Here is a 16,925-nt window from a genome sequence, read left to right as displayed (position 1 = left end):
GCACTTTGCATGAGATTCGTCAAACTCCGAAAGCCATTTTACCACAATTAAGAGCCCCAAAACCTGAACGTTTGTGTACACCAGTATAGGTTGAGCATTCCTCAGATCTCGCGAGAGGAGCCGTAGAACTGCACAGCCTTCTGCCCAGTTTACACGGAAACACACGGAAGTCTCTAAATTTCCATCCGAGCCGTCACATGACTGCAGTGAAATGAAAGTCTGTTTGACGGTTGCCTAAGTCACGATTCAAATCATCACAAGACGTCACGTTTCTGTTTTCGGCATTGCACATGGGTAAGAACTCTTTTAATGCAGTCCAGCTGCAGCTATGACTCCCTTTTATTCCTGTTACGACAGCTAACATTCGCTAACCAGCTAGCATCCTGTCCAAAAAAAAAAAACACCTTTTAGGACGATGAAATTGCATGGCCTCTTGATTCGCTCGTCGAATATTTATTTTAACATTGCTAGCAAAACAGCTGTTATTTGACAGTTTCCGATTCGCGCTGCCTTTAGTTGGCCCTCCCTGTCATCCGGAGGGGCGGTGCTTCATCTTGGAAGCCCCGCACACTGTCCTGTTTGTCTTGTGTTTATAGCCATGGAGAGATTGGAAGACACATCAGAGCTGCAGTCGCGGTTGTCATCGCTGTCCTTCTCGTCTTTCCCTGGAATAACATCCAAACATTGCGACAGCGACCCAACGGACAGGTGAGCGACTCTTGAAGCGTTTGGTGGTGTTATTACGTACTGTAAAATGTTAGAACGGATAATTTCGCATTTGTTTTAGTGTAACTTAATTCACTTGAGTTCCTTAGTCCTGAACTGTGAACCTGGGAAAGCCACTTGGTTTGATCAATCTTTATTGAGCCAAGGCACCCAATTTACATTAGAAAATCTCAGAGCGCATCACCCTTAAAAATATGTCCCCAAAAATATGAAAACGGATTCCAATTTCACTACCAAATGGCTTACTCCGCATGAAATTTTGGCCTGTTTAATTGCTCATAAAACTGATACTACCAGTAAGGATGTTATTGGGTTGTATGATGTCAGTAGGTGGATATACATGTTTAGTGTACATTGTGCCTATTCCATGTAATGGAAGAGCATTACATTCTTCTGCCTGTCGCTGTACGTCGCTGGCACAGATAGATGAACAAACATATATTTGTAATGAATAAATAATCATTGTTAGACAAATTAAATGGCATTACATTATTTCCCATAGCACCCCTGATGATCTGTCATGGCACAATACTAGTGTGCTACAGCACCCTACTTAGGAATCACTATATTAGATTACAAGGAGGTTACTGCCAGGCGAGTAATTAGCACATCCGCAACACAGTTCTGAGGTTGGGGTTTCGAATCCAGGCAGTGGCCTTCCTGTGTGGAATTTGCATGTTCTTTATTGTTAAATCAAGACTTTAAATCAGGGATGTCAAACTTTCAAACTTTGTCGCGGGCCACATCCTGACTGTGAGCCCATATAAATATATGCATGAATTGATGGATAAATAGTTTTGATTAGGTGAGAAGCTCGGTCATCCGGGAGTGGCTCAGAGTCGAGCCGCTGCTCCTCCGCATTGAGAGGAGCCAGATGAGGTGGTTCGGCTACCCGGACGCCTCCCAGGTGAGGTGTTCCGGGCATGTTCCACTGGGGGGATGCCCCGAGGACAATCCAGGACACACTGGAGAGACTGTCTCCCAGCTGGCTTGGGAATGCTTCAGGAAAGCCTCAGAGAAGCCAGTAAAAAAATATTTGATCAACTAGTTTTTTTCAAAGGGCTAGGAAGAAATTAGCAGAGCTGGGCATTTCACTAAAAATTTAGCGTCCGTTATTTGTCATCCATTTGCAGCGTGGGTAGACCGTCGTCCGTCATTCGCCTTTTTTCCGCGGGGAAAAAAATAGCCCCCGTCTATAGGCCGGTCCACCTCTAATTGTAAATGGGCATCCGTTGGCAAGTCCGACAACATTTTCACTTCATTACATTCATTAAACTGCATAATCCGATGAGTTTCAATGATTATTTCACATTTCATATCTTTTAACAGTATTATTAAGAAAATGTTACTTCTGTGAAGTTACCTTTTTTTGTATATTTTTAAAAAATAATTCATTTCAATTTTATTTTTTGCAGTACAACATCGAACTGAATATTTAGCATTTGACATTTTCAGCGCTTTATATCTTGTTCAGGCCATTCTTGATGGAAGGATGACACATTAAAAACATGTTTGCAGTGTGGAAAGATCAATTATGATTGATCAAAGTCGGAATGTTCGATACTACTTTTTTTCAGACCGATGATACCAGTACGAGTATTCACATTTTGAGTATTCACCGATACTGAGTACTGACACCTGTAGTGGTTTTGATAAATAAAATTTAATTTAACACAATGACATAAAATTGTGAATAAGGTACTTGCCCACCCCATAAAAAAATAAATAAAGAATGTGTTGAGTTCGTCATATTAATTTATAAAATTTGTACTGACCAAGTCGAGCCAGCGTCAGTGAATTTGGGGTAGTCCTACACAGTCATATAGTGGCCCTGGGCCACTATTAATATAGAATCCTGGTCCTGGTCCATTTACACACGGGGAGGTATAGAAATCTGTTTGGGCCAGACAATGTACAGACATTCTCTCTGGCTCTCACGATTTCTGTCCTCTGACCTCTTTGCAAAGAAAATAAACTGCACAAGTTGTTTTGTCTCCAAAGATTTTTTTTTTGGTATTCTCCATATAAGAACAACATTTTTTTCCACAACAATATGCTATTTGTTTACTTCAGGCTCCAAAACACAGATCTCTCCACCAACTTGAGCCAATCGCCAAAACAAGCTAACATGGATGCATTGGAGCAGCGTAAAGAGGTGGGTTGCTGTGCATGTCGGTGAAGTGCACGTTGATGTGAATATTTCTGCTATAAATGTCTTGTTTTTGTACTTTGAGGCTAATGATGAGGCCACTGCTGTGCACGCCTCAGGGGACCAGGGTGAGAAGAACAGCACAGGGAGCCCTCCACTCTCCGCTGAGATGAAAGGTCTGTATGTCATCATGATTGATGTTTTGTTCTATGCAGGGCTTGGGTTCAAGTCGCACTTTGTGCCTATGTCCATGTTATAGTGCTGTCCAAATGTGCAGTAAGTCTCCGATAGAGTGCCCTCAATGTATCCCCTATCCCCCGATGCATTGTGCCAATGGAGAAAACAGATTTTCCGTTTTTGGGGTGTCGTTGGATTTTCGGTGTGAGACAAATTCATGAGTTTTGGTGCAAAAATATCTTTAAAACTGTAGAGCAACACAGCACAACATGCATAGGCACAGTGCTTTATTTGTATTAATTTTGTAAAATGCACTCATCTGAAAACAAGGCGGATTACCTAACAAAGAAAATTAGTTGAATGCATGCATCAAACAACTATTAATATGTGTTAGCTAAAGAAAAAAATGCATATAAATTGCTTGTTAGACCAGTGGTTTGAATTTTTAGTGATATGTGATATTCCATTTAGCACTTTAACGGTGTTCAGAATTACTCCCTATGCACTATATAGTGCCCTCTACAGTGAGTTCACCATTTGTAGTACTGTTCGAATCTAAATCTTATCCCCTACAGTGCCCCTAATATATCCCACAATGTGTCCTGAAAAGTAATGCACAATCGATGGTCACTCGTGAAGCAATACAGGAGTGTAATATGCATAATTGTGGCGTGAAAACATCCTGAATATAAACAAAGCAACACATCACAACACGGATGGATATAAAGTGCGTTGTTTGTCTTAATTTGTCAAAATACACTCAGCTTAAAACAATATAATATTGTTATGATTGCCGCTACGTTGTAATCATGTGACAGCAATGATGATGTAATTAACGGCATGCGGTAGTGTTTGAAAACAATTTTTCATTTGGCTGATGACTGATGAGTGAACGATATAGTTCACTCTAAAAAAAAATCCCAAAACAATGGATGCCTTTATATTCATGGTTCAACACCCACGGATTCATCTATTCTTAGATGTCAATACATTTAAAAATATTTTTTTATTTATATTTGGGGGGTGGGGGGTGGAGTCAACCCCCCGTTTTTTCATGGAAACGCTTAGGCGGCATATGCTGGTTTAGTCAAGAATTTTTGGATTGAAAAATACAGGTTTTTATTTTATTTGTTTTCCTGCGTGGATATAAAGGGTGTCAGTTATTTGTGGATTTTCACTATTAACAAGCCGGGCCATTCCCCATCCCTTATAGTTGCTTGTAGGGAATGAGTAAACGATTCCAACACACCCTCTGAAATAATGATGAACATGGCGCTGTTATTTCCTGCTCCCACTGCAGCTGAGACGCCACCCCTGAAACCCCCGTCGACATGGACATCTGCTGCCCTCAAAGAGCTCAAGGCCAAGCTTCGAACTGAGAAGGACAGCATGGTGACGGTGTACCGAGGCGATATCATGACCGTGCACGTGCCCACTGTGCCAGAAGCCAAGAAGGTGTGCTGGGAGTTTGCCACAGATGGCTACGACATTGGATTTGGCATCTATTTTGACTGGACTCCCGTCACGAGTCGGGCCATCACTGTGCACGTCAGTGAATCGAGTGACGATGAAGATGAAGAGGAGGAGCTGGAAGGTCAGTAGTTGTAAGAAGCAGACAATAGAGTTGATCGAAGTAGTTGACACACTGCTGTTTGAATGCCAGATTTTTGAGATATAAAAAAATGAGACCCGAGATTTCAAAATTTTCCACCATCAATGTGACCTATAAAAACAAGACAACATTTTTGCGAGGGGCAGTCAAACCAAACAACTGAGATAATGCGGTTGCACAAGTGTGTACACCCTCTCCTGACAGGGGATGCATCTGTGTTCGGAATTAACCAGTCACACTCCAACTCATGTTGAATAGCCACCATTGACTGTGCTTGTGATCATGCTTTGGGGCAGTTTTTCTTCAGATGGAACTTTGGCCTAAGACAAGGTGGAAGGAATTGTGAACAGTTCTACTACATCTGAAATTTGTTTGGGGTAGTCAAAGACACTGTAAATAAATAGTGGCAGGTGTGCGCTAATTCCGATTTAACATGCATTTGAGTGCGATTGGTTGATTCGAACTCAGCTACTCAGCTCATTTATACGAGGGCAACCACATTATTTCAGTTGTTTATTTTTATTCATGCTTTAAAAAAAAAAAATCAATTGAATGGTGCAGGTTACAGGTCACATTTATGGTGGAAAATATTTGCTAATCAGTTATGTTGGTGTCATTGTTTTTTGGTTTTTTTTCATATATATCCAGTGTATGTCGCTTTGTGGTTTATGTCTGTGTGTTTATTTGCATCGCAGGCCCGGTTACCAATGGAGATGTGGAGAAGGGCTCCAAATCGCAAAGCAACTCGAACCTGGCTGAGCTCATCCCCGTGTACCGGCAGGACAGCCACTTGAGCGTCTACGGCGGCAGCCACGACTTCCCAGGCGAAGGCACTTACCTCTTCAAATTCGACAACTCCTACTCTCTATGGAGAAATAAAACACTTTACTACAGAGTTTATTACAGTGCCTAAAATGCCAAACTTTTACGAATGTCTGATTTAAAGAAGGAAATTACTCTTATGATGAATGCTAAAACTATTTTAAATGATCTAAAGTTCAAATAAAGAGGTTACATATATAGGCATATCTATTTTTTACCACTCAGCTTGTGTTGCCAAATGTAAAATTTGAAGAAGCCTTTCATTTGCAGCCGTGCCGTTAAAATCCAATCTTAAAACATATACTGTGACATCTGTTAAGTAGCGGTTATCAGGGAAGACCTACACAGCATCTACTTGCTAGGTGTTCTTAAGTGCTCTAAACGTGTTATTTGCTATTCCTTGTAGTTTTTTTTCCTTTTTAACCGCACCTCAATTAAAGATCTGTTATAATGGGTTGTGTGTCAGTATAGGGGACATAAATCAAGAATGTACTGAAGCAAGCAATGGCAGATAGTCAGCGTGTGTGTGTGTGTGTGTGTGTTTTATGACACAATTTGAGCCGCTCGTTATCACATAAAGCTCTTATTATGTAATAGTGATTCAATATTTACATTTGCCCTGTCCCTGGCTTTAATTTGCTGTAGTAGTGTTTCATCTATATGTACTGTAGTTTGTGCACAGGTTGATATGTGAGTGAAGGTCACTGTGTTTGTACGTTCTCTGTGTTAATTAGTTGTGTTCCGCTACGTTTCAAACTACCTTATCTCACTTCACGTGCTTTAAAGCTTCCTATTGTTTGTTTGTTCTGTCTCTTCTAAGTTATGATGCTCCTGAAAATTTATATTCCACAATAAAGAGAATATTGTCTACTTTGCTGTGTTGGACGTTGCAACATGAAAGCATAATCCGACTTGTTCAATCAATCAATCACATTTTATTTATATAGCACTTTTCATACATAAAAATGCAACTCAAAGTGCTTTAAAACATTCAAAGCAAAACATAGATAATTAGAAAAAAACTTGTTGGGGGCATTGTTTGGCAAGGGCTTAGAGTATGTGCTGCTCCACAATTAGAAAAGGTCTCCTGTGGCTCCATTAAATGTGGCATTAAGGGAGTGATGTAACCGTAACTAGGATCCCGATGAAACCCCAGTTTAGTTTCCGATATCCCCACATGGCCCAGGGCTACCCATGTTTTACTGGATTTACAGTACCTTATCAAAACCATAGATAAGATTGCATAAGGAAGGCAGCGCGTATGATTTGATTGGACTTTATTTCAACCGTGCAGTCATGACTTAGTGGGGGAGTGGTCATCTACCAACCCATAGGTTGTTGGTTCGATCCCTGGCCATTGTGAACATGTCTAAGTGTCCTTGAGCAAGATACTGAACTCCCCAGTAGCTCCTGATCCTGTGTTATCATTATGAGGAGTTAGTGTTGAAGTGCTTTTGAGTGCCTTTTAGGTGGAAATGCGCTGCACAAGTAAAAGCCCATTTACCATGCCCATAAAAAAACGGGTAAAACAAAACAATAACCTACAATTCAAATAGTTTATTTTTAAAATAGCGACAGAGCACATTAATCAACATTTTTGCAAATGCGCCAGTTTTAGCTAAAAAGCTAGTTTCCAACTGTAGTCCCTGTGCAAGGTGACAAACGCAGCTGCTGAAAAATAAAATTACATCATCAGTTAATATAAAAACATATAAAAGTATACAGAAAGACATATTACTTTATAACACAGTACGACCACAAAACAAACAATGTTACAATAGCAGCAGGCAGGAAGCACAAAACTGTCATTGTGTGTGCAAATTTGTTTCTCAAATAACCATGTTTTTAACATATTTTTAAAACGCATAAGGGTGTCTTCATTATATATATAAATCTCATTGAGAGCTTTTTGTCTAAGAGCCTCAGTGAGTACTTGACAACTAGCAAAAAAAGTAACATGAGCTAGTAGCTTGACAAATACCATACACTTAATAGTTACTGTAGTATAGTTGTACAATAAGTAGAAGTAGAACTAAAATACATTACAAATAGCAGCGATAGTATAAATAGTTGTTAGAGTTGTAGAAGTAGTATCGCCAATTGCAACAGTATTGCAATATCTGAATGTTGGCTGTTAGGGGCAGGCCTGATGATTGGCAGTTGTGACATCACTAAAGATGAAAGCAAATATGAGGCATTTCATCTTGAAATGTTGGCTCAAATGGGGGGAAATGGGGATAAAACCCCTGAAAAAAAATGGGAAAAAAATCCAAAATTTGTATAAGAAAAATAATGTAAAAAAAAAAAAAAAAATGCAGGGTTCGACTGCAGTTTGCTGTTACTTCCATCAATGGTGAAGACGTCAGTTCATGTTGACCTCAGCTCAGGACATCCTGAAAAGTTGTTTTTTTTCCAATATGGTTCTGTTTTTGCTTTTTTTGCTACATTTGTCAACTCTGGGTGTAAATATGAGTGACATCAAGATCAAAGACCGCTTTGCTCTTTGATGATTTGCTCTTTGATGATTTGCTCATACGTCACCATCATTTGATCTCTTTGATGCTTTTATCTCCGCCCACCTATAAAAGGGCTGAATATGTTTCACTGGGAATTGATGCAAAGCGGCATTTAACACCAATACAACAATTGTGCTCTTGTTGGGGTGCAGCTTTCTCTTCTAAGGTAAGGAAATCTGATTATATAGTCATATGGAATTGATTGTGTTGTGTTTATTTGTGTCGTCATTCAGTCTTCATTTTTTTTACACTTGACATGCAAAGTTGTTGATGTCAGGCATACGTTTTTATTTGACAGCATAAACTTTGCTGATTGATAACTTTTAAACCAGGGGTGAAGCCACCCAGATTGACAGACACCCAGTTAGATTCATGAAAAAGTCTCTACTTTTAAATATTTAGTAAATTATTATCAAATTATTTTTGAATTTGTGTTTCGATGTGTTTTTAATTTTATTGAATCTCAAGAATGGTATAATTGTGGTAGTCTAAGGAAGATCCGAACTTCATATTATTCAGTTTGTCATTTTATTTCAATATAAGAAGTGCTATTCAGGCCCACCCTGATATTTCCAGGCCTTCCCATTAGCCACGTTCTGGCTCTGCCCCTGTTTTAAACTTGTAATAAGGCAAAAGACATGTTGTTAATGTCATTATGTTTGTGTTTCTATTTACCAGAACATGGCTTCGACGTGGTGCCTATTTTGGCGTTTTATCCTCCTGCAAGTGCTTTCCAGGGGTGGTCCAATTCACGCTCTGAAAATCGGCATGAACAAGGACCACTACTTCGCCACCAGGGGGTCAGATGTCAAACTGGCCTGCCTGTACAACCACACCCTGAACACCGCACAGCACATGGAGATCGAGTGGACTGTTGTGCCTGTGGATGAGAACATCATTTGGTTTTCTGCCGGCAACTTGTATCCTGCTCAATACAAACCATTGGAGGGGAGGGTCAGCTTCACGGCACCAGATCCGAGAAATGGAGACGCCTCGATCATCATCAGAGACGTTCGTCTGTCAGACTCCAAGACCTACGTGTGCATAGTGAAGAAGCTACCTGAACTGGACCGGAAGAATGTGGAGCTGACGGTTACGGAGATGCCCGAAGGCACTGATGATGAGATGCCACTGCAGTGGCTGAAACCCGTCTTATTCACCTTAGTTGCCGTCGCCATGCTTGCCGCAATCGCCATCTCCATCGCCATCTACCGTCACCAAAAAAAGAAATCCCGGGACATTAACAACCAGGGGCAGAATGTGGAGAAAGAGTGGAACGGGAGTCAGACAGGCTCATTTCATGTGTGACATTCACTGTCCCACGTGATAAAAGACGTTCACAAAAGCAAACGCGCTCTTTTTTCTGTGACCACCATCAGTTGTTTTGAGTTGCATTTCTTCTATCCCAAATCAATGTCATTGTTTAATGATGTTATCTTTTTCTTTCAAGTGTTGAATATTTTAAACATGTTCTGTTAGCTTAATTGTGAGTATAAAGATGCCAGTTTTGCTTGTATTTGATACCTTTTAATATAAAGATGCCAGTTGGTTTTGAAGTGTATTTTTTGTCTTTATACACATGTAGGTGTAGAAGAAATAATAGCCAGAAAATTGAAAGGCTGGACTTGTTTTATGAAGGATGAATATTTAAGAGTCCTAAATATTCGAATTATTGCACTCGCATATCTAGTCTTCTTAGTCCTCTCCGAGTTCTCTCTTGTCAATACAGTCATGGAAAACAACGTTTTCCTAAATTTTGTGTTCATTTTAATGCCTGGTACAACTAGAGGTCTATATCGTGTGACTGAACAGAGAGAAAGCTAAACACGTAATGCTTAAAATACAGTACCCTGATGCAACAATGTAAGTGTTTTTTGTTATTTTCCAGAGAACGATGGAAAATAGCGAGATATCTATTTTTGTCGTCATATATTGTCCAAACAAAAGTACATTTAGTTGTATCAGGCATGTAATAGATATAGAGGGTCACAGGTGTGACCCTTTCGAAACTTCCGTGTTCTCAACCAATCACAGTTCACGACAGGAGTCGCGCTTTAAATGAGCCACGAACAAATTAAGCTAATCGTTCATGAGGAGTTGTGAGTCTTGAATAAAATGATGGGAATGCTCAACTTTTACGTCCTTTGGTCCCTGCGTGACGCGCCGCGACAGTTTATCAGGTATATTACTGTTAACAAATATTGCAAACAATAATCCGTCATTTCGATCGTAATTGATTCGGAGAATGTTGGCGTCGTTGGTCGTCGTGCAGCAAATCAAATCGAAGATGCTTCCACGTCCACGTCCCGCTGCCTTTGCCCAAACAGCTGGTGATCTTCGGTCTCGGCGACTGGGGTCGCGACGAGACCATCATCTCCGTGGAAGTCGTGGTCAGCGCTGACGTGCGGCCTCAGAACATTGGCACATTCACTTCTCAAGTCAGGTGAGTGTGGGACGACTCGTGATTTTGCCCCACAGCGTGGAGGATGACGCGGGTGGTTGCTCTCCTCTCTCCTATTGCAGGTGCTTAACGTTTGAGGGTGGCTGGAGCTCTGATATCGTGGCAATGGCGGCACAAAAGGGCAGGAAAGGAGTTTATGGCAAGATAGTGCTCACAGTGTGTGGACAGGTACTTAATTCATGTGTATATTTAAGTGGGGGGCAGTCAGGGCCAGCTAGGCTGAGCTAGCCTTGCTCTATAAGGCCTATAAATACAATCAGTAGCAGTCGCTTATTTTCAGTGGTGGACGATGGAATGGATAAACATATTGGGAAAAATTGCTACTGTTTTTGTTGTTTTGCCTATTGAAAATCTGTCCAAAAAACAAATGGCTGATGGTGGCAGTGATGGCAAGGACCGGCCCGGAAATACACCGGCAGTTTGGGAAAATTCACATATTTTCTCGAAATTCCCTATGGCCACCAAGCCCCTGTGTGCAACTATGAAGTTTGGTATTACACAGTTAATTCTACTTGCCTGAATTTGGAAGACACCCTGCTTGTCTTCCATAACTTTGACAATTTAGGAAATGGTCAAATTCTTATTTTCATTATGGATTATGCAAAATATGTAAATATTGAATGCTGTTATCTTAAAGTGGAAGTAACTCAAGCATTTTCATACCAATAATATGTTCTGTGCGGCCACACTAGTCTAAACACTGTATTTTGATTAATATCGCGGTTGTAATATGAATTAAGCATCAAAATCCACCCGTTTTTGTCCATCTCAGGGGGCGGAGCATTTTGCCACTTGCTGTGGACTGAAAATGACATCACAGTTGCTCAATCGCTCAGGTAAGGACCAATCACAGCTCGCTTGTTTTCTGAGTTTGGGCATATGAAGTTTGCAAGCTGAGCCGTGATTGGTGTTACCTGAGCCCAGCTAAGTGATATGCTGGAAGTGGTAAAGCAGCAGATTTGTTTGCATTATTGTTGTAATGTGCACTTAAATTTTGTCTTACTGATTTACAGTATACCATATACTGTACTTATGTTTACACCACACCTGAGTGGCAGAATCATGTTGTCATGGTGAAAATTTACCAAACTTCACGTCAAAGTATTTAATAAGTTTATACCTCTAATTGTTCTAGATAAACTCTTTCATATTAATTCAGGCTTTATTTACCTTTATCTTAGTATACTATCATGCATAATAGATCTGATAAATGTTTGTTGCAATAAAGATTAATTGTTGAAAAATACATAAAAGGTCATTCATCCTCGTCAACACATGAGTTCAGTGTGGACAGGTGATAGTCCTACGTAGCTTAGCTCATGGCTCATGCCTGACTACACAATCGTTGACATTATAACAACAACCACAAGCAAAGCAAACTACCGGTACATCAGCACAGTATTATTATTTTTCTTTTGTGGTACTTTCAAGTAGCGAGCAGTTGGGTTGGCCACTTCATTAGGAACAGCGAGGAATAGGGGGACGCTACCATCCATCCATTTCTCAATCCGCTTATCCTCACAAGGGTCGCGGGTGTGCTGGAGCCGCTGTCTTCGGGCAGTAGGCGGGGTACACCCTGAACTGGTTGCCAGCCAATCTCAGGGCACACAGAGACAAACAGACAGATAATACTTTTTATTTGCACTACTTTACTTATTTTTCTCTCTTTTTTTTTTATTCCATCCTGTCACACCCCTCTTAAAGGAAGTACTCCCATTTTGCCCCATCGTTCATAAGGGGCTGAATGTCTCCCTGAAACATTTCCAGGACCAAGGCAGCATCTTAAGCAGCAGTACTCCACTGGCACAGAGGAAATGTCTGTTCCCAGAACAGCTCAGCACCACAGTTCTCTCATGCACTTCCCACCAAAGTGTTGCAGAGGACACGGTGAGACGACCGGCTTGAAGACGGTTCACGTGTGCCGCATCAGTCCAATTCACACGCAGCTTTCTTGGCAGGTAACCCTCAACGCTTCACAGTTGGCTGACAGTGTTTGCTATGGTGATATCCAGGTTAATAAAGTTGATACGAGCACTTCTGCCGTGGGAAGTAAACTTTCACTTTGGCCTACGGTAAGAGACATGCTTTCAGTAAACATGTACTTGCGAGTTGCGTCCTTTTTAGGTACAGTCTCCAGTCGGGAATCCAACACCTGTTGTCAATTTTGCCGTTCAGCTCCTTCTGAGAGAATAGCAAGTTGTGCAAAAGGTTTTGAAACATTGAACAGTTGCACATGTGCTTTTCTGTACTTTTTTAGAATAGTATATAAAGTCAAATAGTCAAATGTACCACTGTCTTAATGATATCAAAATGTTGAGAGGAGGTTTATTTTGGGACTTCCTTTGAAAAAGGATGAGACCCCCAGACGGACTGTCATCAGCAAGAGAGGCTATTTAACATGGAGCTCCGAGGATATGGACAGTCCCATCAAGGGCATTGACCAAGCTTTGACTCCCAAGAAAATCAGGCTGTCCCGGATGAACAGCCAGGAAGAAATGACTGAGCAGATAAAAACAGAGGATAGAGAAGGTCAGAAACCAAAAGAAACATTTTTGACTACTTTAAAGGGGCAATGTGTAGAATGTTTTGATTTTTCAATCATCATTCATTTAAAAAACCCACTACTCATTTGAACAATATGCAAAAAAAAAAAAAATGCTGTATAACATCAACGTAATTATTTTGATATAATCGTAGGTGAAGTAATCTCTAATTGTATTACATGGGGCGCGCCTCCCCTACAGGAGGCTGCCATGTTTCGTTGGCATCTTTGTGCTACGGATACTCCAAGGAGACAAACTTAGTGAACGTAGTTCCTAAGCATCATGTAACAAATGCAATGTACTTACGCCATGACTTGACGGAATTCTAGAAGTCGTTTGTGATGACATTTTGCTTGCACCTTTGCTGAAGAAACTATTGGTAGGCTTGCGACGTGTGGTCTCTTGGAGGCACCGTAGTGTGTGTGCTTCAAAATGCACGCGCCAACCATTTAGGTCGTTGCATTCTATTCGTTGACCACTAGATGGCACTGAATTCTACACATTGTCCTTTTTAAAGAAAAAAACAAGGTTCATCTGCTTTTGACACAGATCTGCTTTAGTTTCAGTGTGTCCGTCAAAGCGATGGAGCCACACAATGTGCCTCAGCGACCCTGACACTGCCATTCTCATTGGTGGAGAAACCTCAGATCAGAACTCCTGCAAGGACTCCCTGTGGAAGCTGGAGTTAGGTCAGTACAAAATCTTCTGGGGCACTTGAGTCAAGGCACAAATGCACAGTGTAATTTGCTTGTGTTCTTTTGGCACCAGTTGTTATGGAGAGTCATAAAACTAGGTCTTTGTCACGGTCATTTCAGAATTTGTAGAATGTGGCTTTGCATGATCTTGTGAGTATATTCATGGGCCTTGAAGACTCTCTCAGGATGAACACAATAGTAATGACAGGCAGTTAGGACAGATGTACATACGGCGTTCCTACATTGTTCTATGGCCATCATCACGCTCTCCCCTCGAGCTGTGGTGAGAAGCTCAATCATCCGTGGGAGGCTCAGAGCATCGAGAGGAGCCAGATGAGATGGCATCTGGTTAGGATGCCTCCTGGACGCTTCCCTGGTGAAGTGTTTTGGGCACATCTGACCCGAAGGAAGATCCAGGACATGATAGAGAGATGAAGTCTCTCGACTGGCCAGGGAAGGCCTTGAAATTTACACCGAAGAGGCTGAAAAAGTGGCTGGGCAGAGGAAAGTCTGAGTTCGGATAAGCGGATGATGATAAATGTATGGATGGTAGTCATTACTTTTTTCTCTTTGCCATCACTGGGACCCTGCGGTGGCGACATCACACATGCTCCGCTGAATGCAAAAGAAAATCCACTCTTCCCCTTTATTTTGTTTCCCCACCTTTTGCAGACAATGATTTCTGGTACCCATTGAGCTCCTCCACGTCCGGACCTGCACCTCCCTGCACCAGGGGACACTCTGTGACTTATGACCCAGAATCTAAAGCCATCTTTGTTTATGGTGGCCTGAGGGAGGGCCAGCGGTACAGCGAGGTGTACATCCTTAATACTCTGACCTGGAAGTGGAAGCTTGTCACAGTGGGTTTTTCGTACGTTTAAACATGTCGGAAGTAACCATTTTAAAAATAAGATGAAATCTTGTCACTTTATTCCATTTAGGCTAAAGGGAATGTTCCCACCTTGGCGTATCACTCTGCTGTTTTTTATAAGAAGGAGCTTTTTGTCTTTGGTGGGATTCATCCGAGCCAGTCTTTTGGAGAAAAGACATGCAGTAATGCGCTGTACATCTTCAACCCAGAGTTTCAACTGTGGTATAAACCCATAGTGGAGGGAGACAAACCGCTGGCTCGCTTTGGGTCAGTGTGCATTGCCATTCACTACGCAGCTAAGGCTTTTATTATTGTTTTCTAACGCCAACTTTTTTCATCTCTTATTTTCGGCGCAAAAGTCACTCAATCACACTTCTGTTGCACAAGTTGATCATATTCGGTGGTCGGAAAACGGCCACATATCTAAATGACCTCCACATCCTTGACCTAGGTAAGATTACAAATGGCCGGTAACTGAGCTTGGACCACTTTTGTTGAAGTTTGCATATCTATTCCTTTCCTGGGTGAAGGTTTTATGGAGTACTCAGCTGTGAAGTGCGGGAACATGCCACCGCTGCCTCGAGGGTGAGTATAGCACTCGACCTTGAGAACTCGTTATTCGTGTGGATACAGACTATATAATTAATCATTTCACATTTTGGGCTACTTGTATTTTCAAAGGTCCCATGCCATCCCAACCCATTTTTCTACTGTTTTATGCATAAGTCAAAATGAGTGTGTGACATACTGTAATTTAAGCTTGACATCTACTGTACATCTATGCGGTTGATATTTTGCATGCAATAGCCTTTGAAAGGCAAAGCAGACAAGCAGATCTGGATTTGCCATCATCGTGATGTAGTTATGATAACCATCATTCAAGTAGCCACCCACTAAACTCAAATTCATGTGACACTGCATCGCGACAAACATCGATTACGGTGCATCACTCACCTCGTTTGACCACAATGGCGGAGAGTCATCGTAAGCACTAGAAAAGCTTGCAAAAAGGAAATCTTGGGCATTTCCGACCGAAATGATCTTGACAAAACTACATCAGATTATTTAAGAGGATGTGACATGCGGGACCTTTAATTTAAGAGCAGTTAAAAAGTTTTTCTATTTATACATGAACAGGTTTCATGCTGCTCTCCCAGTTTCAGACAACAGGATTTTAGTGAGCGGGGGCTGCAGTGCAATTGGAGCCTTGCAAGATGTACATGTCTTCAATACCGGTAAATACTCTACTTACAGTGGAACCTTACCTTAAAGAGTAAGTCAACCCAATGACATTTTGTTAAAGAATATGTTCTATGCAAGTTGAAACAAGGCATTCTGATAAATGTTGTGTTTGCGGAATAAGAGTTAATCCACACGTTTTTAGCCATCTCCGGGGCGGCCATTTTATCACTTCAGTCGACTGAAATGACATCACAGTTGCTCAGGTAACGACCAATCACAGCTCCCCAGTTTTCTGAAGCAGAGCCATGATTGGTCGTTACCTGAGTCCTGAGCATCTGTGATGTCATTTTCAGTCGACAGAAGTGACAAAATGGCCGCCCCCTTGAGATGGTTAAAAAGGGGTGGATTTTGCTGCTTAACTTTTTTTTTTTTTTTAACATTCTTAATCGTCAAAGAAGTTTAAAAAATAAATAACCATTGAATATAATAGTATGTATACTGATGTATCAACTTAAATGTCATTCACTTTCAGAGGTTCCACTGTACAATTACTGTATTTCAAATGCAAATGCACTGCTTCACTTCCCCAACAGACACCAACCTGTGGAGTTCAGTGGCATCGTCTGAGTTGAGTTTCAAGCCTCGTGCTGGACACAGCATGATACATTTAACTTCGCCAACAACTTCAGCAGACTCTCCTACACAGAGGCAGGATAAATTTGTCAAAGTCCGCTGCACACTGCTCGTGTTTGGTGGCTCAGACTGCTCGGGTAGTTTCTACAATGACACAGTCAAGTGTACAGTGGAGATTCCTTCATAATGAATGTGTTTTTTTTTTTTTTTTTATCTGGAGAGGACCGTAAAGTTTTTAAAACGTTTTCATGTAATGTTTACAAAAACACTGTCAACTATCATACGGCATCATTTGCAGTCCAGTCCTCTTTTAGCCCCAGACATACCATAATTATCCATATTTCCTCCAAGCAGTGAATACGCTGCAAGCTGTGGGATGTCACACTTTGCAAAGCAAATCAGTCATTTGCACAGTAGCCGTGTGGTCAAATGAGCAGCGTATACTCATCTCTAAAATGCTGATCTTGTTTGTTCACTAATGATATTAATAAATGTCCTTGTTTTCTATCTGAGTTCACTTGTTTCAAAATACTGTCAT

The 16,925-nt window shown here is 41.2% G+C and overlaps 3 protein-coding genes across 6 annotated transcripts; all 3 read left to right on the top strand.

The window, feature by feature from the left end:
* The first annotated feature begins 128 nt into the window (after positions 1-128).
* On the top strand, positions 129-6,356 carry tmed8 (transmembrane p24 trafficking protein 8). Its single transcript, XM_086049526.1, has 6 exons — positions 129-294; positions 597-708; positions 2,800-2,881; positions 2,961-3,051; positions 4,353-4,646; positions 5,360-6,356. The coding sequence occupies exons 1-6, from the start codon at positions 291-293 to the stop codon at positions 5,575-5,577; spliced, it is 801 nt and encodes a 266-aa protein (XP_085905652.1). The 5' UTR covers positions 129-290; the 3' UTR covers positions 5,578-6,356.
* A 1,732-nt stretch (positions 6,357-8,088) lies between these two features.
* Positions 8,089-9,552, top strand: LOC147137551 (coxsackievirus and adenovirus receptor homolog). The gene is made up of 2 exons (XM_086049139.1): positions 8,089-8,168; positions 8,681-9,552. The coding sequence occupies exon 2, from the start codon at positions 8,684-8,686 to the stop codon at positions 9,308-9,310; it is 627 nt and encodes a 208-aa protein (XP_085905265.1). The 5' UTR covers positions 8,089-8,168; positions 8,681-8,683; the 3' UTR covers positions 9,311-9,552.
* A 140-nt stretch (positions 9,553-9,692) lies between these two features.
* LOC147137550 (uncharacterized) lies at positions 9,693-16,894 on the top strand. 4 transcript variants are annotated; one of them, XM_086049134.1, is made up of 13 exons: positions 9,693-10,182; positions 10,330-10,445; positions 10,526-10,631; positions 12,168-12,350; positions 12,422-12,535; positions 12,815-12,992; positions 13,567-13,695; positions 14,374-14,561; positions 14,643-14,839; positions 14,932-15,023; positions 15,103-15,157; positions 15,710-15,807; positions 16,348-16,894. In XM_086049134.1, exons 3-13 carry the CDS (start codon positions 10,569-10,571, stop codon positions 16,572-16,574), a joined length of 1,524 nt encoding a protein of 507 aa, XP_085905260.1. In that variant the 5' UTR covers positions 9,693-10,182; positions 10,330-10,445; positions 10,526-10,568; the 3' UTR covers positions 16,575-16,894. The 4 variants fall into 4 exon arrangements, with proteins under 4 accessions (XP_085905260.1, XP_085905258.1, XP_085905257.1 ...); XM_086049132.1 differs by having other exon boundaries at positions 10,275-10,445; positions 12,231-12,350; XM_086049131.1 differs by having other exon boundaries at positions 10,275-10,445.
* Positions 16,895-16,925: the final 31 nt, after the last annotated feature.

The sequence above is a fragment of the Filicampus tigris genome, chromosome 13, assembly GCF_054856515.1.
Source record: "Filicampus tigris isolate MCC_2025a chromosome 13, RoL_Ftig_1.0, whole genome shotgun sequence".
Classification (NCBI taxonomy): Eukaryota; Metazoa; Chordata; class Actinopteri; order Syngnathiformes; family Syngnathidae; genus Filicampus; species Filicampus tigris.
The sequence above is the reverse complement of the archived record's forward strand: the minus strand, read 5'-3'. Positions and strand labels throughout refer to the sequence as shown.